The sequence below is a fragment of the Hemitrygon akajei genome, chromosome 14 (genome assembly GCF_048418815.1).
Source record: "Hemitrygon akajei chromosome 14, sHemAka1.3, whole genome shotgun sequence".
NCBI classification, from domain to species: Eukaryota; Metazoa; Chordata; class Chondrichthyes; order Myliobatiformes; family Dasyatidae; genus Hemitrygon; species Hemitrygon akajei.
In genome coordinates, this window is record NC_133137.1 from 56,298,224 (window position 1) to 56,324,940 (window position 26,717).

At 42.3% G+C, this 26,717-nt stretch overlaps 2 protein-coding genes across 2 annotated transcripts in view; one reads left to right on the forward strand and one right to left on the reverse strand.

Annotated features, from left to right (window-relative positions):
- Positions 1 to 8,637, forward strand: part of recql (RecQ helicase-like) — a 46,998-nt gene extending 38,361 nt beyond the window's left edge. The window contains exons 13-16 of the mRNA XM_073066128.1: positions 1,135 to 1,354; positions 2,289 to 2,409; positions 5,220 to 5,377; positions 6,294 to 8,637. Of these exons, the coding sequence (XP_072922229.1) occupies positions 1,135 to 1,354; positions 2,289 to 2,409; positions 5,220 to 5,360 (482 nt within the window). The 3' untranslated portion in view covers positions 5,361 to 5,377; positions 6,294 to 8,637. The remainder of the gene's footprint in view (positions 1 to 1,134; positions 1,355 to 2,288; positions 2,410 to 5,219; positions 5,378 to 6,293) is intronic.
- Positions 8,638 to 22,667: 14,030 nt separating this feature from the next.
- Positions 22,668 to 26,717, reverse strand: part of pyroxd1 (pyridine nucleotide-disulphide oxidoreductase domain 1) — a 29,352-nt gene continuing 25,302 nt past the window's right edge. The window contains exons 10-12 of the mRNA XM_073066129.1: positions 23,673 to 23,795; positions 23,434 to 23,571; positions 22,668 to 23,171 (exon numbers count right to left, since the gene is read on the reverse strand). Coding sequence (XP_072922230.1) covers positions 22,923 to 23,171; positions 23,434 to 23,571; positions 23,673 to 23,795 — 510 coding nt within the window. The 3' untranslated portion in view covers positions 22,668 to 22,922. The remainder of the gene's footprint in view (positions 23,172 to 23,433; positions 23,572 to 23,672; positions 23,796 to 26,717) is intronic.

A 26,717-nucleotide genomic window follows, 5' to 3' on the forward strand; every position in this document is an offset into this window, starting at 1 on the left:
TCCTCAGAACAACACAAACCACATCAAAACAGAACGTACCAAGTGACAAAATAATAACAGCAAAACTAGCCCCATTCCTCCCTCCCAACTATGCAGAAAGATGTCATTTAACCCCAGGATACGCTGTCTTCTTCCTTCTCCATCCTCCATTGAGGACGTGGAATCCCACACGCTGGACCCAGTTTTCCTAGTGGACTCTCTGAGATTTGGGACAGCACAGTAAAGTAGTGGTTAGCACAACACTTTACAGTACAGACGACCCAGGTTCAATTCCTGCAACTGTCTGTAAGGAGCATGTACATTCTCCCCGTGACTGTGTGGGTTTCCTCCTACAATCTAAAGACTTACGGGCTGATGGGTTAATTGGTCATTGTAGGTTGCCTTGTGATTAGGCGAGGGTTAAATTGTGGGATGTTGGCGGCACAGCTTGAAGAGAAGCTATATCTCAGTAAAAGAAAAATAAAACCTAGAAATAGTAGAGAACTACATGTCGATAAAGACTGAGGAGCTCTAAGAAATTTCCATCAGGCCGTAAGTCCCCAGGACCCAAAGTTTATCCTCCTCAGCAACTTGAGATGATGGATACAGCAGCCTACAAATTTCTGTTGAATGTAGCATGGCTTCCACAAACTGGAAAGGAACAGGAAGGAGATGGAGTGAAAATTGGAGAACTGTACCCCAGTTATATCAGATTCTATTGTTAAGAAAATTGTACCAGGATGCTTATAGAAAAATCACAGAACTGGGCAAAATCAAAATAAATTTATGTAAGGAAAATCACATTTCACAAACCTTTTTAGGTTGTGTCTAGTCGGATAGATAACAATGGTATTTGTTGATTTGATATTAAACAAAACGAAAAGTTCAGGATGGGAATATTATACTGATGAGGACTGAACACTGGGTAAAGGGCAGAATTTAGAATAGGGGTAACAAGAACACTGTTTTCCACTGTAGGAGTTTGGTTGGAAGAGAGCTATTTTCTAGAAAGGAGCTGCTACTTGATGAAAAGTATTGATTCCATTTGGAATCAATTTTATTTTTAAATTATCATCATAAAACTTAGATCTAGTTAGAATAAAGATCAATTATTTTTGCAGTTAACGTTAGCTAATAATTTATTTTGCCTTGTAGCTTCAGAAAAGGTGGATATAACTGACTACTCTTCTGATTTGATCAAAATACTGAAACATGCTGAACAACTTGAAGAAAAACTCACTCCGCTAAAATTAATCGAAGCCTGGTGTGGGAAGGGTCCCTCCAAACTGAGGCTGGCCTCTGTAAGGCCTCCAAATCTGTCCAGGCATGAAATGGAGGATGTGATTGTCCATCTCCTCCTGCAAGAATACTTGAAGTAAGTACAATGCTCCATCACTAAATTGACACTAAAGATAATAAAACCAAGGAATACTCGCTTGAATTATGGGAAAAGTAAGAAAGGAAAAGCAAAAGTCCTTGCAAACGAGGACTTCATCACTGCTAATGAGTTCAAGTTTCAAGTTCAAGTTAATTGTTGCCATAGGCATATGTACCCTTAGTATAAATGTGAAAATTAATATTTAGCAGCCACGGCACAGGGCATTACAGGGTGAGAAAGTTAATATAAACTCCTGTTAGCATAAATTATACATAACCTACACATGTGAAAATTAACAAAGTAAACATTGTAACACTGGTGAAAGAGAGAAGAAAGAGGTAGACTTAGAGTTTATCATGTTGGTTTAAGAACCTGGTGGCAAAGGGAAAGAAGTTGTTGTTGAACCTTGAGGTGTGGGTCTTCAGGCTCTTGTACCTCCTGCCTAATTGTGTCATTGAGGGGAATCATGGCCTGGCTGGTGGAAGCCCCTGTTGATGAGAAGATTTAGAGAGGGTCCTGGAAGTTACAAGTGGTTGTGCAAAAGTTAACGGTAAAAGCTTCCTTCCACAATATAGCAAAAGGTTATTGGTAGAAAAGCAAGGGGAAATAGATAAGAGCACTGAATTCCCATACTCAAACTTTTTCCCAATGTGGGTGGTTTTATCAAAAAGGATGTAACAACTAAAAGGAAATTGGGATGTTTTAATAATGGGGAAGAAAACAGGATACAGTACATGATACAGTACAGTGTAGAAATGGGGTTAGGAGAAACCCACCCCCCACCCATTGAAAATTTAGTACCAACAGGCAATAATGGGTTATGTACCTGCTTCTGTTACATTTTCTGTTATCTCTTAGTTTGTTTTTCAGTATGCCCTCTAAAAGTAATTTGCAATTGTGCATTATATTTCTGCCATATTTTGATTTCCAGGGAAGAGTTCAGCTTTACTGCATTTGCAACAATTTCATACCTGAAGGTGGCACCCAAGGCTAACCTGCTGAATGACGATAAGCATGTTGTTTCCATGCACATGCGGATGAGAACTAACAAGGTATTTATGGAAGAATTACTTAAAAAACGACTAAGCCGTTCCAGGAGTTAAAGAAAGCAGATGAGGACATTACAAATGCCTCATCTATAATCTTGCAAGTTCCCTCACTTAAGGGAGCTTTTGATTGAAAATTGTGCATGAACTAATGTAAAAGGTGGAGAGAAAAAATTCCAGTGCATCTTAGACCAATCGGTGTGGAAAATTCTGCAATTAATTAAAGAAGTACTGAACATTGTGATTTTTGTTTTAATTAATGAAGAAGCCAGCGAAGATTTATTTAAAAAAATGCAGAAACAATAAAAACAAAGCATGGCTCAATATCTTGAATAAGAAACTTGACTGCTGGCCAGACTCCAGGTTACTTACATGGGCTTGAGAAGGTATTTGATAAAGCGGCTCTTAAGTGTTGAAGCTGAGGGAATTGAAAGTGTGTTATTGATTTGGTCATGAAACTGGCTCAGGATGCAGAGAGGAGGGATAATGGAGAAACCTTCCTTGCTTATCATACTCCAGCACTGGTGACCTTTGTGTTTCTGGTTGTACCCCTCCAGCAGCTATCTCCACCCTCACCCTCCCCACCCTCCTCTCTGCTTGTGGCTCCGTCTTCTTCCAGCTATCAACCGCCTGCCTGTCTCCCAACTTCAAACTTCAACACCCACACAAATGCCTGGCTTGACCTGTGCCCCTCCCATCTGTCCATCAGTCACCTCTGGCCTCTATCTCACCAGTCCTTCTCCATCTCCCCTCTCCATGATCAGTCCAGATGCAGAGTCTTGATGCGAAATATCAACAGTTCTTTTCTCTCACAGATGCTGCTCAACCGCTGTGTTCCTCCAGCAAATTATTTGTTGTTGAATAGGGATCATGGACAATGGGTCCACTTGGTAGGGGTTGGTTAGTGTTGAAAAGCAAGGATCTATTCTGAAGTCTCAACTATTTATAATTGAACAATGTAAACAAAGTGGTGAAGTGAATTTGTTGGAGTGGACAATGTTAGAGTGGTCAGGCTTTGGCTCAATGAGCTTCAGCGAGAACAGGCGTGGGCGCAAACAGGTGGAGGCTCTAAGTAAGTTTCTAGGAAGTTTTATTTTTCTCTTTATTGAGTAGTACATAGTGTGGTGAGAACAGGTCCAGGGTTTGTGGTATGTTCTTTGAGTGAGATATGGGAACCCTGGGAGACCTCCAGTCTCCCTGATAACTACATCTGCATGGTGCATCAAGCTGCAGCTCCCTAGAGATCATGTTAAGGAACTGGAGCTGCAGTTGGATAATCATCGGCTCATATGGGAGAATGAGGTAATAGGAGCTACAGGGAGGTAGCCACCCCAAAGTTCCCCTTCAGAAAAAAAGTATCTCTTTGGATACTGTTGAGGGCATGACCAGACGGGGGAAGCCCCAAAAATTGGGTCTGTGCGACTGAGTCTGTCTCTGTGGCTCAGAAGGGAATGGTGGAAAAGAGGAGTGCAGTAGTGATAGGGGATTCCATAGTTGGAGGAGCAGACAGGAGGTGCTCTGGATGTAAAAGAGACACCGGATGGTATGTTGCCTCCCAGCTGTCCAGCTCAGGGCTGTCTTGGACTAGGTCCATAGTATTTGTAAAGGGGAAGAGTGAGTGGCCGGAAGCTGTGGTGCATATTGGTACCAATGACATGGGTAAGAAAAGGGAAGAGGTCCTGAAGAGGGAATATAGGGAATTGGGTTGAAAGCTTTAAAGCAGTTCCTCCAGGTTAGTAATCTCTGGATAGCTGCCTGTGTCATGCACCAGCGAGGGTAAGAATAGGATGATTTAGCAGGTGAATGTGTGGCTGAGGATTGGTGCAAGGAGCAGGGTTTCAGACTGCTGGATCATTGGGATCTCTGCTGGGGAAGGTATGACCTGTACAGAGAGGACGGGTTACACCCGAACCCGGGGGGCTATGAGATGGCTTTCTAGAACAGCTTGTGGTTGAGCCACTAAAGGGAAAGATCATTCTGGATTGGGTGTTGGTGTAATCAACCTGATCTGATTAGGGAGCTTAAGGTGAAGCAATCCTTGGGAGGCAGTGATAGAATTTGCCCTGCAGTTTGGGAGGGAAAATTTAAAGTCAGGTATATCAGTACTACAGTGGAGTAAAGAGAATTACAGATGCACGAGAGAGGAGCTGGCCAAAGTTGATTGGAAGGGGACACTAGCAGTGATGATGGCAGAACAGCAATGGCTGAAGTTTTTGGGGAGCAATTCAAAAGGTACAGGATAGATACATCCCAAAGAAGAAGTATTCTAAAGGGAGGATGACATAGCTGTGGCTGGCAAGGGAAGTCAAAGACAGTGTGAAAGCAAAAGAGAGGGTGTATAATATAGCAAAAATAAGTGGAAAGTTAGAGGATTGGGAAGCTTTTAAAAACCAGCAGAAAACAACTTAAAAAAGGACATAAGGAGAGAAAGGATGAAATATGAAGGTTAGCTAGCCAATAATATCAAAGAGGATACCAAAAGTTTTTCAGATATATAGAGTAAAAGAGTGGCAAGGAAAATGACACTGGAGAGGTAGTTATGGGGGACAAAGAAATGTTGGATGAACATAATAAGTATTTTGAGCCAGTCTTCACTGTGGAAGACACTAGTCATATGCTGGAAATTGAGAATGTCGGGGACAGAAGCAAGTGTAGTTGCTATTACTAAGGAGGAAGTGCTTGGGAAGCTGAAAGGTCTGAAGGTAGGTAAGTCACCTGCACCAGGTGGACTACACTCCATGTTCTGAAAGAACCATAGAATTCTTAGAGTATCTAAGAGTAAGGCAGATTGCCTTGGTTTTCCTTTTTATCTGTAGATAAACTCTCCTGATAAGCAAGTACCAGAAGTCAAAGAGGCGAAGCAGAAAGAGAGAGGGAACAAGCGCTCTGCTGCGGAAACTGTTACAAGCAACAAGAAAAGTAAGCTGACCAAGGCTCAGGCATTTCTCCTGGATTGATTCATCCCTATTAGAAGGTAAGATTTAATCAAGTGGATGAATTTCTAACATATCTGGTACATGAGAAATGTAATATGGCTTAAACTATAATAACATTTTATACTTTTAGTCCACAATAAAATACAGGATTTTGTTTCAGCAATCATTTTACATCTTTCAGTATCAGACAAATAAACTGACTGGTACTGCACGCTTCCTTAAATACTCCGATTGTTTAAATTTTTTCAAAATTTCATTTTTTAAAAAATAAGAGAATAACGAAGCAAATTCTTCACGCAGATATGTACATTTTCTCTGCTATTTACCTTCTGAAGTATTCCCGGAGAAACTTTGCAAGGGTGCGTAAATCAAATGGCAGCACGGTGGCAGTCAGTGCTGCTTCCTCAGCTCCACCAAGCCTGGGCTGATCCTGACCTCCTGCATGGTGTTTGCACATTCTCCCTGTGATCACTCTCGGCTGCTCCAGTTTCCTCCCACAACCCAAAGACATACTGGCAGTGAGGTTAATTGGCTGCTGTAAATTTTCCCTAGCTCGAGTGTTTGGGAGAAGTATTAGGTGGGAGTTGTCAATATGCGAGAATAGGTTACAGGTAGATAAGGGGAGGAATGGGAGTGATGGGGTTGCCCTGAGAAAAGGCATGAATTCATTGGGTTGAATGGTTTCCTGTGTCATTAGAAGTAACAACGTTGAGGAAGATTCCTCAATGTGGATCAGGAACAGATGTAATAAAATCAAATCTATGATGTGGCACCTTGTTGCTCGTTGTGTCCATCTCATTTCTGACTGGGGTTATCCTACCTCTTTTCAGTCAGTTCTCCATTCAGACCATAGCGTTTATAATTCACCCTTTTTGTTTTAAACTCAGGAAGATAACTGGCAGTATATGTAAGTGTTGCTTGCTAATGCATGAATTATTTTGACTTTGTCTGCAGGAAATAACTATTGGGAGTTTTAGAAAGGATGGATTGAAGAAGGCTCGAAAGCTTACAGCAAAACCACGCTTTTCAAGATGACTGCATAAAAAAATTTGAAGTCTAAAATGTTGAGTATATATAAGTAATAATCTCAAGTATGATGAGAATGTACTAGCTAAGAATAAGTTTTGGGACTTTGTGTAAAAACAAAGAACTGTAAAACTGTCAAGGAAAGGAAACATCACTAACTTTGAGTGAAATTTTAGCATGAAGGAAGCCACAGAATTACTCTTTTTATAAGCCGCGCTTTTTTTTTGTATTATTTGAGTCCTAGTTTGATGAAGGCATGTTGAACTAGTAATCTAACAAGTGCAACAGGGGACCAATTTATTTTTATACATTGTGAGGAGACTTGAAAAACATTTCAAACAAGATAGAAATCAACAGATAACCAAAATAAAGGATTTCTTACCAATAATATGTTTAATGAACACATGTATTTACACTGCTTGCTGCACTATTTTATCTGCTCTCCAAAGATAAAATGTTACCTTAATGATGTCTCTGTTTTCAACATGGTATATGATGGCAGTTTGAAGTGCCGAAATTATGCACAAATGTTCAATTGTTATATTTTGTACAAAAATCAAAATTCTGGATCACTATTCTAATCTTGCAAAGGCAAAGATATGTAAATGTTTGTGCACTATGATTGTTAAAGCATGGGTATTTTCTATTTCGAAGAGGTGTGCGAGAATTGTGGTATGCTCCCTCTGAGCACCATAAGGGAATGGCTGGCATTACCGAAGAAATGTTTGATGACACTCCTTGCCTGATGAAATTCTTTTGAAGAGTAGTCATTGGTACATATAGGAAATGCTGCACTTTGCTTTATGCACAGCACGGTCATAGGGTGATGTTACAGTGACCAGATAATGTGTTTTAGAGAAGTTGGTTAATGGGTTTATATTAGTCAAGATACAGGAGAGAATTTCCCCACCTCCTCTTCAAACACTCAAGGGGATCTTTAGAGGATGGCATCTTGTTTTAGTGCTTTGTGGTGCCTCAAAATAGTCCAGATCTTCCTTGGCACTGCACTGAAGTCTTAGCCTTAATTATACATTCATGTCCCTGTATTAAATCATGACCATCTGCTTCAAGGGGAAGAGTGCTAACATTGACATAATGCAAGTGCCTTAAGCCTCCAAATTATTGGATGGGTGCAGGATGCTGCTGCTCTAAACAGCAATGTGTAATCAATAGATTTGCCCCCACCCAGTTGCCGCCTTTTTGAAATGCCAAGCAGAATTGCCCTGCTAATTGATTGGAGCAAATGAAAATGAGTTTGGCTTATGTACATACATCATTCTCATAGTTGCACTGCCCTGCAGCTGGACTACATTGGCACCAGAAAACAACTTGACATCTCCCACACTTTGAAGCTTTAGATTGTGTCGCATCAGGAGGAGAACATAAGCTAAGATACCTGGTTGATTCATAGATCAGATTGCTTGAATGGATTGTGCATTCAACTATAGCAAATCTGTTCCCCTGCACAGTCACAATACCTGCTTAACTGGTTTGATAGAAGAATCAACAATATACCATTTGAGTAAACGCACATCATCATTAATCTTGATAGCACTTCCAAAGCTCTTTATTTAAAAAAATAATCAGGTAACATGCTGACTACGGTTCTTTGCGGGAATAAGACCTGCTCGGGGTTTCACAACTTGCTGTTGTTCGGCAAGGCAAGGGCTCGGCCTAAGAGCTCCACTCGCCTTTGGAGGACCGAGTTTTCGTGGCTCTGGAGAAGGGGAGGTCAGTGTCCGAGCAGAAGACCGGTGTGTCGTGGGAGATGGAAGATCTAAGGCTGTGTGCCAAGGGACTCGAGATCTTTGGGTACAGAGCTCGGAAAAAGTGACGGGACGGCCTTTAACATCGTAAACCAGCGAGTTGTTTGTTATGTCTCCCCTCTTACTGTGAAACGGAGACATTCCTTTCTCCCTTACTAGGGAGAGAGAGAGAGAGCCTCTGGTATGTCGAATGCCGGGTGAACAATATAGTTTTTGGAGTACTGTACTGCAGGTCTGTGTCTTTGCTGTTGCCTTGCTCATGCTTGAGTGCTCGGTGGTGGGTTCCGATGCTTTTTTTTGCCGGTGGGGGGGGGGGATTGTTGTTTGCTGCTGCTTATGTGTGGGATGGAGGGGAGCTGGGGAGGACTTTGGGGTTCTAACATTTTAACTATCGTTCATTCCTCTGTTTTTGTGGATGGTTGCAAAGAAAATGCATTTCAGGATGTATATTGTATACATTTCTCTGACATTAAATGTGCCTTTGAAACCTTTGAGGTTTAATATCACCAGCATATGTTGTGAAATTTGTTAACTTTATGACAGCAGTACTGTGAAATAGTGAAAAAACTGAATTACAGTAAATATATGCCTATTAAATAGTTAAGTTAAAATAAGTAGTGCAGAAAAACCAAAAATAAAAACTTAAAAAGAAGAAGTAGTGAGGCAGTGTTCATGGGTTCAATTTCCATTTAAGAATCGGATGGCAGATGGGAAGAAGCCAGCCCCTGAGTGTGTGCCTTCAGGCTTCTGTACCTTCCTCCTGCCGGTAACAGTAGAAGAGGGCATGTCTTCGGTGATGGGCATCCTTAATGTTGGACACTGCCTTCCTAACTCTTTAAACTTACCAGCTGATTTTAATAAATTCTGCTTTTCTCCAAGGGCAATTATAAAGCAACAATGTCTTAATTAAAAAGTGAAAGATGGGGATTGGTGAATGAGAGTTAATAACACTGGATTGATGCAGTTCATTGATTAACATCTGTACCAAGGACAAGTTTCCTCATTAGAAACTGATCTGCACGCCTAAAATGAAAGGATCTATTTATTCGATTTACACTACCAGCATTTTACTTTTTATTCCAGCTGTGCCCAACCTTGCTTACAGAGTACACTTTGGTGACTGGTCATCAGTAAAATTAGATTTGAACAGAACTCTGGAATCCGGCTGCAGTACTTTAACGTACTGCGGCAGTGACAGCCAAACCCTCCTTGCTGAAATAATGACATAGCTAGTACTGTACTTCGTGACATTTGATTTTCCATTACACAGTCATTCTGTTCACACCTATTTGATAGCACTAAGACTCATTTTAGGGTGCACTGTTTTTCATATGCCTGTAGTTTGAGAGGAAGTTTTCCTTGTGTTGCTGTTTATGAACTGCCTTCATTTGTTGTAATAAAATATGAGGTGCCATGCTGTTACCTGAGAGATTTCAGTTAGGTTGAAATATTAATATTTCTTTAAGAAATATGCAGAAGTGTGACATATGTTCAACCCTAAGGCATTTTCTATTGTGTATTTAAATGCCAAGTCAAAATGGGTTCTTTTGTGATATGAAGCAAACATTTGCATAGAATATAACAGCATCAATCCTTCCTGGTGTGAGAGCCAATGACGTTGCACAGATCTAAACAAAACTACATTAACCTTTAATTTTACCAGACTAAAATGAAGGTGTTTTTTTTTGGGGGGGGGGGAAACATTTGTGATGTGCACAGTTATAAGTCCTAAAGTGATCACAGACACAAGAAAGTCTGCAGATGATGGAAATACACGTGCAAAATGCTAGATGAACTCAGCAGGCCAAGCTCCATCTATGGAAATGAATTAACAATCGACGTTTCAGAACGAGACTTCTTCAGGACTGGAAAGAAAGGAAGGGAGAGGAGCACCAGAGGGAAGTGATGGGCAGGTAAGGAGATAAAGTGAGAGGGGGCAATTTCCCTACACCCCCACCCCCATTTTCCGCAATGATCGCTCCTTACGCGACTCCCTTGCCCAATCATCCCTCCCCAGTGATCTCCCTCCTGGTACTTGTCCTTGCAAGCAGGTCAAGTGCCACACCTGCCCTTACACCTCCTCCTTCATTACCATTCAGGACCCAAACTGCCTTCTAGATGAGGCAACACTTCACTTGAGAGTCTGTTGGGGCCGAATACTGTGTCCGGTGCTCCTGGTGTGGCCTCCTGTATACCGGTGAGACCTGACTTAGATTGGGAGACTGTTTCGCTGAGCACCTACGCTCCGTCCGTCTGAAAAAGTGGGATCTCATGGTGGCCACCCATTTCAATCCTACTTCCCATTCCAATTCCAACATGTCAGTCCATGGCCTCCTTTATTACTGTGATGAGGCCACACTCAGGTTAGAGGAGAAACACCTTGTATTCCATCTGGGTAGCCTCCAACCTGATGACCGAACATCGATTTCTCAAACTTCTGGTAGTTGCCCCTTCCCCTCTCCTTCACCATTCCCCATTCCTGTTACTCTCTCACCTTAACTCCTTACCTCCCTCCTTCCCTTCTCTTTCTTCCATGGCCTCCTGTCCTCTCCTATCAGATTCCCCCTTCTCCAGCTCTATCTCTTTCACCAATCAGCTTCTCAGCTCATTACTTCATCCTGTCTCCTATCACCTGCCACCTTGTACTTTTTCCTTTTCTCCCCTACCTATTTACTCCTTCTCTTTCTTTCCCATCCTCATGAAGGGTCTCGGCCCGAAACGGCGACTATTTACTCATTCCCATTTATGCTACCTGGCTTGCTGAGTTCCTCCAGCATCTGGCGTGTGTTGCTTTGAGTCCCGAAGTGATGTTCCTTTCTGGTCTGTGACTCACTCAGTCATTTAGTGTGGTTTCTCAGTGGTCCTGACGAGAGGAATTCTGGGCTCCATTGTTGGCAAAGTTGGGATAATGATCGAAAGGCAGAGCTGAACACTTCCAGTTAACTGCTGACTCGTGGAGTACAATGACACCCTCTGCTGGTCAGGGTCGACCGTGGCTGTTGCGGCCCAGCTGTCGCTGTGTTACGCAGCAGGCTGTCTCCCATGTCCCCTTCTCTATGCAACTGATGAGTCCAAAGGAATGATAGGGACCAATACAGTTCGGTACCAGCGGCGTTGCAGCAGTTGCCGCTCAGCATTAAACTCAGCTCCAGATTTTTCTTCAGTATTTACTACCAAAGCCTTCCCAATGAGTGGGTGTAGCCGCAAGGCAGCGGAGGGTTGAGGTCAGAATTTTCCTTCTCCTAGATGAGTTGCCAACCATAACTGACGAGCCTCGGAATACAATAATTACAATTACTTTGACACAAGAGACAGAGAACCCTGGGATCTGGATTAACAATCTGCCTCTGCGGATTGAACAGGTTGGCAACAAAGAAGCAGCAATCTGAATTTGTACCAAAAGGTGGTAGTTCAACAAGGCCCCAATTTAAGTTCTGTTGTTCCTAAAATCACTCCGAGTCACTGCGGTTGCAGGATGTTAGCTCTCATCCATCTCCTCTGCAGCACCTTCCTGCTCCACTGAAAGCAGCTAAAATGACAATTTACTTTGTGGTCCACCAGTTTGGGTTCATCAGAGCGAGCTGATTTAGCAATGTTCACATTGAAACAAAAACTGGCGATCTAAGAATAAAAACAGAAACACTAGGAACACTCAGCAGGTTAGACGGTATAAATTAAAAGTTTCAGGTCGAAAACTTTTCACCAGAACTCAAAATGCAATTGGATTCTTGAAACAAATGCAGTGCAAGTGGATAGCTACTTTAAACCAACAGATACTCTTCCTGGCTAAATGTATGATCGATTTGTATCAGTGTCAACTTGAGTCCTGTCAAAGGGTTGCGGCTTGAAATGTCGGCTGTACTCTTTACCATAGGAGCTGCCGGCCTGCTGAGTTCCGAACTTGTCACCGAAAGCCCCCCGAGCTCCGGTGTACAGCATTCTTTATAGTAATTCCTTATCTCAGTTACATTTCGGTTTCATCAGCATACCCAATCAATTTTTAGTTGCATATCATCTATACATTAACTAATCAATCGCTCTTGCCTAGCTCTCGGTGCGCCACCAGTATTTCTTTCCAGTTCACATCTTGGGCCTCATTCCTGGCCAAGGTTGTTTCCCAGTCAGCCTCCTTAACCTCCCTCACATTACATCTTCTGCTTGTACCACCCTGTCCACCACCGATATCTCTTAATAAACAAAGGCTGAGTGTAATACATGGGGTACATTTCAGCTAATTAGTGCTGCTAGCTAAACAGGTGTTCTTTAACTGCCACAGTATGTAGCTAAGAGAATACAAGGTATCTAGTAAAACAATACATAGCAAAATGTGTCTAGTAAAATAATACATAGTAATATTCAGTACATAGGAGTGATTACATAGTGTAGTAAATAGCTAGTACATAGTGGTTATATTTCAGGTATATATAGTGATTATGTCAGGTATATTTCTCAATAATATCTACATGCTCAAGCTTTTCAGTCCACTGTAAGTCATCCCTACAATCACCAAAAGCCTTTTCTGTAGTGAATATTGAAGCAAAGTACTCATTAAGTACCTCTGCTATCTCCTCCAGTTCCATACACACTTTTCCGCTGTCACACTTGATTGGTCCTATTCTCTCATGTCTTATCCTCTTGCTCTTCACATACTTGTAGAATGACTTGGGGTCTTCCTTAATCCTGTCCGCCAAGGACTTTTCATGGCCCCTTCTGGCTCTCCTAATTTCATTCTTAAACTCCTTCCTGCTAGCCTTATAATCTTCTAGATCTCTATCATTACCTAGTTTTTTTGAACCTTTTGTAAGTTCTTCTTTTTGTCTAGATTTACAACAGCCTTTGTACACCACAGTTCCTGTTCCCTCCCATCCTTTCCCTATCTCATTGGAACACACCTACGTAGAACTCCACGCAAATATCCCCAAACATTTGACACAATTCTTCCGTACATTTCCCTGAGAACATCTGTTCCCAATTTATGCTTCCAAGTTCCTGCCTGATAGCCTCATATTTCCCCTTACTCCAATTAAGCGTGTTCCTAATTATCTATTCCTATCCCTATCCAATGCTATGGTAAAGGAAATAGAAATGTGATCACTATCTCCAAAACGCTCTCCCACTGAGAGACCTGACACCTGACCAGGTTCATTTCCCAAAACCAGATCAAGTACAGCCTCTCCTCATGTAGGCTTATCTACATACTGTGTCAAGAAACCTTCCTGAACACACGTAACAGACTCCATCCCATCTAAACCCCTTGCTCTAGGGGCAGGCCAATTGATATTGGGAAATTAAAATCTCCCACCACAACAACCATTATTATTACACCTGTCCAGAATCTGTCTCCCTATCTGCTCCTCGATGTCCCTGTTACTATTGTGTGATCTATAAAAAAAGCACAGTAGATAGATAGATAGATAGATAGATAGATACTTTATTCATCCCCATGGGGAAATTCAACTTTTTTTCTAATGTCCCATACACTTGTTGTAGCAAAACTAATTACATACAATACTTAACTCAGTAAAAAATATGATATGCATCTAAATCACTATCTCAAAAAGCATTAATAATAGCTTTTAAAAAGTTCTTAAGTCCTGGCGGTTGAATTGTAAAGCCTAATGGCATTGGGGAGTATTGACCTCTTCATCCTGTCTGAGGAGCATTGCATCGATAGTAACCTGTTGCTGAAACTGCTTCTCTGTCTCTGGATGGTGCTATGTAGAGGATGTTCAGAGTTTTCCATAATTGACCATAGCCTACTCAGCGCCCTTCGCTCAGCTACCGATGTTAAACTCTCCAGTACTTTGCCCACGACAGAGCCCGCCTTCCTTACCAGCTTATTAAGACGTGAGGCGTCCCTCTTCTTAATGCTTCCTCCCCAACACGCCACCACAAAGAAGAGGGCGCTCTCCACAACTGACCTATAGAACATCTTCAGCATCTCACTACAGACATTGAATGACGCCAACCTTCTAAGGAAGTACAGTCGACTCTGTGCCTTCCTGCACAAGGCATCTGTGTTGGCAGTCCAGTCTAGCTTCTCGTCTAACTGTACTCCCAGATACTTGTAGGTCTTAACCTGCTCCACACATTCTCCATTAATGATCACTGGCTCCATATGAGGCCTAGATCTCCTAAAGTCCACCACCATCTCCTTGGTCTTGGTGATATTGAGACGCAGGTAGTTTGAGTTGCACCATATCACAAAGTCCTGTATCAGTTTCCTATACTCCTCCTCCTGTCCAGTAGAGTTATTGACCCCTTTCTGTTCCCAACTTCCACCCACAGAGACTCCATAGATGATCCCTCCATGTCTTCCTCCTTTTCTGCAGCTGTGACACTATCTCTGATCAATAGTGCCACACCCACACTTCTTTTGCCTCCATCCCTGTCCTTCTGTCCTTTCTAAAACATTTAAAGCCTGGCACACGAAGTAACCATTCCTGCCTCTGAGCCATCCAAGTCTCTGTAATGGCCACAGCATCATAGTTCCAAGTACTGACCCATGCTCTAAACTTTGTTCATAATATTCCTTGCATTAAAATACACATCTCAAGCCATCGGTCTGAGCGCGTTCTTTCTCTATCACTTGCCTATCTTCCCTCTCACACAGTCTCCAAGCTTTCTCTATTTGTGAGCCAACTGAACCCTTCTTCCGTCTGCAGTTCGGTTCCCACCTCACCCAGCAATCCTAGTTGAAAATCCCCCAACAACCTTAGCAAACCTCCCCACCAGGAAATTGGTCCCCCTGGGATTCAAGTGCAACCCATCCTTTTTGTACAGATCACTCCTGCCCCAAAAGAGGTCCCAATGATCTAGAAAATTGAATCCCTGCCCCATGCTCCAGTGCCTCAGCCAAGCATTTATCCTCCACCTCATCCTATTCCTAGACTTACTGTCACGTGGCACAGAGAGTAATCCCGAGATGACTACCTTTGTGGTCCTGCTTCTCAACTTCCTTCCTTTTCCTACCTATGTCATTGGTACCAATATGTACCACAACCTCTGGCTGTTCTCCTTCCCACTTCAGGATATCTTGGACGCGATCAGAAACATCCCGAACCCTGGCACCTGGGAGGCAAACTGCCATCCGAGTTTCTTTCCTGAGTCCACAGAATCACTTGTTTGACCCCCCTAACTAGAGTCCCCTATCACTGCCGCCATCCTCTTCCTTTCCCTACCCTTTTGAGCCACAGGACCAGACGCTGTGCCAGAGGCACTGCCACTGTTGCTTTCCCCAAGTAGACTGTCCCCTCCAACAGTACTCAAGCAGGAGCACTTATGGTTAAGAGGTACAGCTACAGGGGTACTCTCTAGCATCTGCTTCTTGCCCTTCCCTGTCTTGACTGTTACCCACTTATCTGTCTCCCCAGGCCCCCGGTGTGACTACCTGCCTATAGCTCCTGTCTATCACCTCCTCACTCTCCCTGACCGGACAAAGGTCATTGAGCTGCATCTCCAGTTCCCTAACCCAGTCCCTAAGGAGCTTCAGCTGAACGCACCTGGCATAGATGTGGTCATCCAGGAGGCTGGAAGTCTCCTGGACTTCCCACATCTGACACCGAGCACAGAACACCGGCCTCACACACATACTTCCTGTCTGTAATCTACACAGATAACCTACCTCGCCTTGACCTGCTATGGCCAAAGCCTTCCTACTCTATCTCCCTCTACTCTTTCACCCGCTCTATAAAGCTTTCTCCTTTTAAACTCTTCTCGCTGTTCTCACTGGCTGATGTCCATGTGCAGTCATGCCCCGATCAAACCACTGAAGAAATAACTGTCTCCTTTTAAACTCTTCTCACTGGCTGAATCTACGTGCTTGCGCAGTCATGCCCCGGTCAAACTACTGAAGAAATAACCCTTTGCTGTAAACCAGAAAAGCAATTGTGCAGGTTAATTGCTGAGGTGCAGAAACAATGAAACCTTATTAGGTTTCAGTTTAGAGTTACAGACAATTCACTTCGTCATTCAGTCCACTGAGTCTACTATTAAAATCCTTTTACACGGATCATTCGGGAGGCAGAGGCAGAGATAGATAAGAGTTATCGGGAGGTAGTCACACCGAAAAGACAGGAGGTAGGCAAATGGGTGACAGTCAAGAGAGGCAGGGGGAGCAGACAGAGAGAGCAGAGCAACCCTGTGGCCATTCCCATCAAAAATAAGTATACCGTTTTGGATACTGTTGGTGGGGATGACCTACCAGGAACAAGTTGCAGTGGTCCTGTCTCTGGCACTGAGGTTGGACCCTCAACTTGGAAGGGGAGGAGGGAAGAGAAGAGAGCTGTAGTGATAGGGGATTCTATAGTCAGGGGGGCGGACAGGAGATTTTGTGGGGAAGATCGGGAGTCTCGGATGGTCTGTTGCTTCCCTGGTGCCAGGGTCCGAGACATCTCAGATCGGGTGCAGGTTATTCTCGAGAGGGAGGGCAAGAATCCAGATGTTGTGGTCCATGTAGGGAGCAATGACATGGGTAGGATGAGTGAGGGGATCCTGCGTAGGGAGTTCAGGGAGTTAGGTGCGAAGCTGAAGAGCAGGACCTCCAGGGTAACAATCTCAGGATTGCTACCTGTGCCACGTGTGAGTGAGGCAAGGAACAGAAAGATTATACAGGTTAATACGTGGCTGAGAGGATGGTGCAGGAGAGAGGGCTTCAGGTTTTTAGATAATTGGGCTTTGTTTCAGGGAAGGTGGGATCTGTTCCGAAGGGACGGTTTACACCTGAACTGGAGCGGTACTAACATTCTTGCAGGGAAGTTTGCTAGTGCTTCTTGGGGAGGGGGTTTAAACTAATTTTGCAGTGGGCGGGGATCCAGAATGTGAGAGAGGATAGCGAGAGGAAGAATAAAGGACAGGTGGGGACTACACGGTTCCGGAATATTAAGTGTGTAGTAGAGAAAGGTGAGGCGGAAGTACAGAGGGAGAGTCTGACGGAACATGGAGTTAAATGTGTTGAAAGAATAAGTAAATTTAGGAAGGACAACAAAATTCTAGGGGTGTATAGCCCGATGGGAGTTTGGGGAGCTGGGTTAAGCACAATAGGCAGCGATTCAAACAGAGAGAGGAGAAATGGGCTAGAAATTCTATATCTGAATGCACAAAGTGTCAGAAATAAGGTGGATGAGCTTGAAGCTCAGGTGCGAATGGGTAACTGATGTTGTTGGGATAACAGAGACATGGCTGCAGGGAGATCAGACCTGGGAAATGAATATACAAGGGTATACGTGCTATCATAGGGACAGAAATGTGGGCAGAGGGGGTGGGGTGGCCCTGTTGGTGAGGAATGAGATTCAGTCCTTTGCAAGGGGGGGACATAGGATCAGGAGTAGAGTCTGTGTGGATAGAACTGAGGAACGGTAAGGGCAAAAGGACCCAAATGGGTGTTGTCTACAGGCCACCAAACAGTAGCATGGATATTGGGTGCAAGTTGAATAGGGAGTTGACATTGGCATGTGGCAAAGGTAATGTCGCAGTAGTTATGGGGGATTTCAATATGCAGGTGAACTGGGAGAATCAGGTTGGTACTGGACCCCAGGATAGGGAGTTTGTAGAGTGCCTACGGGATGCATTCTTGGAACAGCTTGTATGAGAGCTGACCAGGGACAAGACTATTCTGGATTTAGTGTTATGTAATGAACAGGATTTGATAAGCGATCTTGAAGTAAAGGAGCCATTAGGAGGTAGTGATCATAATATGATGTTTTTATCTGCAATTTGAGAAGGATAAGGGCAGCTCGGAGGTGTCAGTGTTGCAGTTGAACAGGGGAAACTGGAGCCATGAGGGAGGAGCTGGCCAAAGTTGACTGGACGGGTATCCTAGCAGAAAAGACAGTGGAACAGCAATGGCAGGTAGTCTTGGGAATAATGCACAAGGTGCAAAATCAGTTCATCCCCTGGAGAAGGAAGGATTCAAAGAGGGGAAAGGGGCCACAGTGGTTGACAAAGGAAGTCAGAGATTGCATAGCATTAAAAAAAAAGGAAGTATGACAGAGCTAAGGTGAGTGGGAGGACAGATAATTGGGAAGTTTTTAAGGAACAACAGAACTTAACTAAAAAGGCAATACGGGGAGAAAAAAATGAGGTATGAACGCAAGCTAGCCAGGAATATAAAGGAGGATAGCAAAAGCTTTTTTAGGTATGTGAAGAGAAAGAAGATAGTTAAGAACAATGTTGGGCCCTTGAAGAATGAATTGGGTGAAATTGTTCTGGGAAACAGAGAAATGGCAGAAGAATTTAATGAGTACTTTAGATCTGTCTTCACTAAGGAAGACACCATCAATCTCCCAGATGTATGGATGGGCCAAGGACATAGGGGTAACAGAGGAAATGAAACAGATTGACATTAGGAAGGAAACGGTGATGAGTAGACTGATGGGACTGAAGGCTGACAAATCCCCAGGTCCAGATGGTCTGCATCCTAGGGTACTAAAGGAGGTGGCCCTGGAAATTGCAGATGCATTGGTAATCATTTTCCAATGTTCCTTAGATTCAGGATCAGTTCCTGAGGATTGGAGAATGGCTAATGTTATCCCACTTTTTAAGAAAGGAGGGAGGGAGAAAACAGAGAACTATCAACCTGTCAGCCTGACGTCGGTGGTGGGGAAAATGCTAGAGTCCATTATTAAGGATGAAATAGTGGCATACCTAGATAGCAGTGATAGGATTGGGCTGTGCCAGCATGGATTTACCAAGGGTAAATCATGCTTGACTAATCTGTTGGAGTTTTTCGAGGATGTCACCAGGAAGTTAGATGGGGGAGATCCAGTGGATGTAGTGTACCTCGATTTTCAGAAGGCATTTGATAAGGTCCCACATAGGAGATTGGTAGGTAAAATCAAAGCTCATGGCATTGGGGGGGGGGGAAGACATTGACATGGATAGAAAACTGGTTGGCAGATAGAAAGCAAAGGGTAGCAGTGAATGGGTGTTTCTCGGAATGGCAGGTGGTGACTAGTGGGGTGCCACAGGGCTCGGTATTGGGACCACAGCTGTTTACAATTTATGTCAACGATTTAGATGAAGGCATTGAGAATATCAGCAAATTTGCTGATGATACTAAGCTGGGTGGCAGTGTGACATGTGATGAGGATGTTAGGAGAATTCAGGGTGACTTGGATAGGCTGGGTGAGTGGGCAGATGACGTTTAATGTGAGTAAGTGTAAGGTTATCCACTTTGGGAGTAAGAACAGGAAGGCAGATTATTATCTGAACAATGTAGTTAGGTAAGGGAGTAATACAAAGAGATCTAGGAGTCCTTGTTCATCAGTCACTGAAGGTGACTGAGCAAGTGCAGCAGGCAGTGTAGATGCTGGCCTTTATTACAAAGGGAATTGAGTACAAGAGCAAGGAAATCCTCTTGCATTTGTACAGAGCCCTGGTGAGACCACACCTGGAGTATTGTGTAGAATTTTGGTCTCCAGGGTTAAAGAAGGACATCCTGGCTGTAGAGGAAGTGAAGCGTAGATTCACAAGGTTAATTCCTGGGATGTCTGGACTGTCTTACGCAGAGAGGTTAGAGAGACTGGGCTTGTACACGCTGGAATTAAGGAGATTGAGAGGGGATCTGATTGAAACATGTAAGATTATTAAGGGATTGGACAAGATAGAGGCAGGAAATATGTTCCAGATGCTGGGAGAGTCCAGTACCAGAGGGCATGGTTTGAGAATAAGGGGTAGGTCATTTAGGACAGAGTTAAGGAAAAACTTCTTCTTCCAGAGAGTTGTGGGGGTCTGGAATGCACTGCCTCGGAAGGTAGTGGAGGCTAATTCTCTGGATGCTTTCAGGAAGGAGCTAGGTAGGTATCTTATGGATAGGGGAATCAAGGGATATGGGGACAAGGCAGGAACCGGGTACTGATAGTAAATGATCAGCCATGATCTCAAAATGGCGGTGCAGGCTTGAAGGGCCAAATGTTCTACTTCTGCACCTATTGTCTATTGTCTAATCCCTCTTTATTTTGAACACTGTTCCATCAATTAACACCCCCCCCCCCCCCCCATTCTGTCACTCATTCACACACTAAGAACCTGTAGTGCTCAATTAACAATCCACACATGTTAGGATATGGGAGGAAACCTAGTCACAGAGAAAGGGTAAGCTCAATCAACAGACAATCTAAGCTGATGAGAGATTTATTGGGAAAATTCTAAGAGACAATATTAATAAGCATTTAGCCAGGCAGAGATTAATCAAGAATAGTTGGCATGGATTTATTAAGGATAGATCATATCTGACTAACGACTGATTTTTTTTGGGATGCTAACAAGGAAGTTCAATGTGGGCAACATATTTTAAGTACTCTGCATTTTTTAAGCAAGGCTTTTGATATGATCCCTCGGACAGACCAATCACAAAAGTAAATCACATGGGAGGAGGGCAAGTGGCAAATTAGATCCAAAAGTAGATCAGTGGTAGGCTATTTGGTTATACATTATTATAAGATAGAGGAAAGGGGACTCTGGAGTACCTTGCATACTAATGGAAGTCCAAAGTAACAGGGCAAAGATTTTAATGGAGGAAGATAGGAAATTCTTCTTTAATATTCAATATAAAAGAGCAGGGTTGTGCTGAAACCATATAGAGTATTAGTGAATGCGTAGTTACTTGCAGCCCTGGTTGCCACAACACAGGATGAATCATACAGCACTTGAGTGAGTACAAAGCAGATTCAGGTTGAAGTTGTCAGGGTTGGAGAACTTCAGTTGATTAGAAAAGCTGGCCAGGCTGGAAATGTTTTCTTTGGTGCAGAAGAGCAGAGATTAACTGATGTGTATAAAACTGACAGCCGTCCTACATATAAAGACAAAAGTTTATTTTTTCCTTAGTAGTTCACTAACCTTTTAACAAAGCTTTAAGATACTGGTATCAGTGTGTTGAATGAACTAGAGACAAGAAGGCTCAGTGCATTTAGAACAAAATATGTTGTAATGCATCCTAATGAAGGGTCTCGGCCCAAAACGTTGACTGTTTAGTCATGCTGAGTTCCTCCAGTATTTTTACTCTGGATCTCCAGCATCTGCAGAACTTTGTACTTATGATGAGATGCGATTTACAAAGCTGCAGGCTACATCATGGGAAGCGGGATTAAAATGGATGGTTCCACTTTGACCTGCATGAGCACAATGCAATGTATGGCTTCCTGTGTAAAAAAAAATCCATCAAATTCAGAAAAGGAGAAAATAAAAGGGATAATTCTTGGTCAGTAATCCTGGTTAGAATTAAAATTGGTTTCTATCTTAAGATCACAAATCCAACATTGTTACCATTTGACAAAATCCTCTGACATGGGATACTGGATACCGACGGGAAAGTTCTCATGTTGATGGATGATGAGAAACTGTACATGATTGGATTGCAGTAATGACAGTTTTAGTCTGATTTCTGATAATTTGTTTAGAGTGAGTTTAGGAAATGCCTATGGTCATGCTGTTTCCCAGCATCAGCAATTTACTCATTATTTTTCTTATAGATTCCTTCGATACACAAACTAAATCTACAGCATATTCAATGGCTGTAATTTATGAAAATGATGACATGGTGGATTTAAACTGCCATTAATTACATTAAAGCAGCAGAGAGAGAGAGAGAGAGAGAGAGACACACACACACACACACAAAAGACTGCAAATGCTAGAGTCAGGAGACACACACAAATTGCTGGAGGAACTCAGCCAGTCAGGAACATCTATGGAGGGAAATGGACAGTCAACGACTTACGTTAGCTATATCCCATTTCCTTCTAGTCCAGAAGAAAAGTCTTGAGCCAGAACATTAACTGTCCATAGTTGCTACCTGACCCACTGAGTTCCTCCAGTGCTCTGTAGGTTGCTTTATAACAGACTTAGTGCATATTTATAAAATTGTTAAGGCATAGTACACTGAAATCTGCCAGTGATTTGAGTGCATTGATCAATCCCATTCCTTATGGCCTGGGAAATTATTTTCCTTGAAGTGCCATCCAATTTCCTATTAAAGCCCTGACTTACTGCACTTCTGCCATCGTTGCAAGCAAAGAGTACCAGATCATAATTACCTACTGCATAAAACTTTACATTCACATTTGCTTCATGTCTTATATTTGAAACTTTAAATGTGTAAATTTAAACATGTTCTGAAGCATTCATTACATGTAATAGCTTCCTTTTCCCAAATGTCATGATCATGAGGTAAATGGCAGATTAGAAAAAAAATTCCTTATGCCTGTAGGCAGAACTGAAAAATTCTGGTTATACACTGTTATGTCTAGGTATCATATGATGAGTAGATTTTGATAAGTCTCCCTCTGAAGCTGGTGTGACGTTTCTCCAAATGAAAGGCTAGAAGTCACTGAAAGAACAGCTCTGAGGATGAGTTAATACCAATAAAACACCAAACATAATTTCCAACATTTACCTATAGAAAATATGATGTATTGGTATTGGAAAAGGCAAAGGAGAGGAAAAAGTCTTCAAGTTGGGTGAATGTTAGAAAATGCAACATAATGTACCGGTCACCACTCTAAACGACCCTAAACCTTCCACAAGCTCAGTGATGTGCTTGAGTGCTTAAGAGTAAATTTATTCCTTTTTGTTGCAGTCAATTTGTGATGTAAACTAACAGAAGCCAATTTGCACATAACAAAATAATTGTACTGGTGTCAGTTGAGGGATGAAGACATGAAGAACTCTTTGAATACTTTCAAGGAACTCCATGCCATCTTTTACAACCACCTAGGAAGGCAGGCGCAGCTTCAATGTCTGTTGGGCCAAATTACACAGGCTACATAATAAAAAGCAAATTGTCCGACTCGTCTTAGTCAAAATAATCCTCAATGTCAATGTGAGGGTTAAGTAAGTCTTCGCCATATGCAGAAAGGTCCATCTGATTCAAAATGAGGTTTTCAAAGGTCTCTTCCAAATCAGTTTCGCCAATGAGCACAGCTCCCTTCATCCTTCCATTCTGCATCACAACCTTCACATATTCCTGGCCTCTGGTACATCGCAGAAGCAGCTCGTGATCTCTCCCCAGACCCTGGGCATTGTACTTGCCTAACAACACCACCTGCAGGTTAAGTAAAATATTTATGCAAAGACAGTTAATGAGCAGAATTATTACAGCATAGTGAGTCATTTCATTTCAAACGCCAGCCAGCCATTTCATCCTTACATTTATTGTGTATAAACAGCAGTAACTTTGGAAGTAGTACCTGGGGAATTTTCTACTGTAGTTTGTACTTCAGCTCAGAATTTGAGTTAAAAAAAATCACTGGGTTCAAAATGCTTCAAAATTCTGCCCAATTTGTAATAACTCCTTTCAAACTTACCTTATAATTGAAGAATTTGGTGACATGAGCAAATGATTCAAAGCAGAAGTCCAATTCAATTGGTTCCCCCAATACTTCTGCTGCTATACACTTGGCTGCATAATATCCCATCTGTCTAGCTTGGGTCCACAGTCGCATCTGTTAGGTTGTGCAAATGAAAAACAAAATGCAATCACTGGACAAATTGCATTTTCTAACGTTAATGGAAAACACATTGTGACAGATGGCACCTAGAGTACCTGATGCCAAAGAGCTCGAGGCTCCCAAGATACAGTGCAGACGTCACCAGCAGCAAAAATATCCGGTACTGAGGTATGCATCTGCTCATCTACTTTAAGGCCCCCATCTTCTGCCACATCAAACTATGTAAAAAAAAAGAGAAACATTATGATTACTATTTATCAATTAAAATAGTGCTGCAATGTATAAATGCTTCCATCTGTCTTGCCTTTTCCCTTCATTTCATAGTCATTACTTGTTTAGAAATAGATTTTCATAGACCAAGGAAAGAATTTTGTTGGCTCCTCACTTATTCCACATCCCTGTTCCTATGCTGTGGTCTACAAGGATATAATATTTATCACTTTTCCTTTAAAAGGTCTTTACCTTTTCTATAGCCTTAAGAAGTCGGTGTAATTTGTCCAGATTTTTGAAACACTTTCAATAGAGTATACAGTAATTCAGGGAAAGGTCACTGAGGCCAAGCAGCAGAATGGCTTCAGGGCAGGACATGGAGTGGGGCTAAAGGGTAGCTACCCACAGTGAAAGGAAGGAAATAATGGTATTTCACACGGATCAGAGCTATAACAACTGCTGTTCAGTTTATATTTATGAATTGGATTCTGGAATTAAAAACATGAATTCCAACTTGGTAATCCTCTCTGATTTGAATTCATCTACAGTATCAAGATCTGCAATAAATTACTAGAGGGAACTAATAAACTTATAGAATGGTAAAATAATAGGACAATAAATTACATCACAGACTGTGTGAGCTAGAATATTTTGATTGAAAGAAGAGGATCACAATATTTGGAAGGGGTAAAGCAACAAAGGATTCCAAAGTACTAATCATGCAGTGATATAATCAATTATAAGTAATAACTAAAAAGGCTGTGCCATAGGTTAAAAAAATTAAAAAAAAATAAGCACTAGGATTTATTTCTAGATGGACAGAACTGAAGTGAAGGAATGTGGTGAATGTGTATCAAATCTTTGTTAGACTCTTTTTAAAACATGACCCAGTTTCATATTATTTAAAGCAGAAAGGCAATGGAGAGGGTGAGGAGATTTGCAAGCATGATCCACAAATGCGTACCATCAAGGTAGAATGAAGAGAATGAATATTTTTACTCATCAGAAAAGTCTGGGGAGGACCAATGTCTTTAAAATTATGAAGGGTTTTGATAGCATTGAAAATGTTTCTGCTGGAGTAACGGTTACTAAGAAATCCAGTAAGGAGCTCAGGGGGAAAAAATGTTATCCTGTGATACCACTTCAAGTGAGTGTTTCATTGCACCTTTTCTTGTACAGATGACAAATTCAACGTTGAGTATGATGATAATGCAGAACTTTCTACAATAGGGAAGCTGTTGAAGAAAATAGATAAAATATATTTAAGTAGAAGTTTGACAAGCACATGAGGAGGAAGAGGAGAGAGGGGTCTAATAATAGAAATAAATCTGGAAAGCCAGTAGGAACCCTAAGCTGGGCAAAAATGAAGGCATGGACAGATTGGGCTAAATGGGTCTTGTTTTTGCTTATGGTCATGTCGATTTTCCTAAGTAAACCTACATAAACAATGACTAAAGAACCTTCATTTATATGGCACCAGGCAAAAAGCTCATGGTATTACAAAATATTCTACAGTCAATTATAACAAGGGTAAATATTACAGCCAATTTATCAATAGTTACTGTTTCAGTTTTTTATGTTCCTACAGAACTAGAAAACAGACATATTTTATGTTGCAGAGAAGACAGAAGTATAGGGAGAAGAAAAGGAATGCCTTATCCATTTTCCCTTTGGTGGAGACCAAGAGAAAATGGATAAGATAGAATGGTGTCAATTAACAGTGGCCAGAGGATGTGTACATGGAGAACAGAAAGAGCATGAAGCAAATAACAACTGAATTATGTGAAGTTGCTGAAAAGCTGAAATCAAGGAGAATGCTAGGAAAGTCTAATGGATTTTCCTATGTCTTATGGTCTTACGGACTAGGCAGCATCTGTGCAGAAAGTGTTGCATTTCAAAAGGTGAAGCTAAAACGTAATAATGGAAACTGTATTTTGCCTCTTGCACTGTTCCAAGGAGCAATATGTTATATGCACATGCTACAAACTCTGGGGCCCAACAATGAATTCCGCAACTTCTGATAAATTAGCCTTTTCTGTCTGTGCTAAAACAGGCCACGTTTGGTGAAAGAGCAAGGAATACAGAAAATGCCTGATAATTTAGGCAATGTCCATGATTGGTGATTCTGATCGATAATTATTTTCATGGTGGTCAGTTGTAGACCTGGTACACTGTTTCTATAAATGCTGCCTGGCTTGCTGATGTGTCTAACATTTCCTGATTTGGTTTCAGATTTCCAGCATCTGTACTCCCCTTGCAACCCCTTCCCCATCATCCCCAGATAGTTCTGACTTTGATCAGTTTTTCCTCTCAGAATAGATACTGTTCCTTTCCAACAGTTCCGTTCACGCCATACTTTTCTTCTATATCTCACAGTCCCTGTATTGGTTTTAGTTTCTCTACCTCTGTTCACCCTTGCTCTGATAGTTTAGTTTACATCAGCAGGTTTGGGTGAGGACAGGCGTAGGCTAGAACTTAAACTTGCTAAGTTAGAGGTATAGCAAGTGTGGGCAGGATGGTAGTTCATGCAGTAGAATGCTCCTCCTGTGAAACGTGGGATTTCAGAGTACCTAATGGTCTCCCTAATGACTACATCTGCAATTAGCGCACCCAACTTCAGAGTGATGAGGTTAAGGAACGTTCGGCACGGACTAGAAGGGTCGAGATGGCCTGTTTCCATGCTGTAATTGTTATATGGTTATAACTAGAGCTGGCTGCGTTCAGGACCATCTGGAAGGCTGAAACCTTAATAGACTTTTACTGAGGTTGTCACACGCAGAGTGCAGGCTTTGGATAGTAGATGGGTGACCAGCAAGAGAAGCAAGTGGAGTAAGCAGTCAGTTCAGAGTTCCTCCTGTTTTGCAGGGGGGGGGGGGGGGGGTGAATGACAGATTAGGGCAGGGCAGCAGCAGCCAGGCCGGTGGCACTGT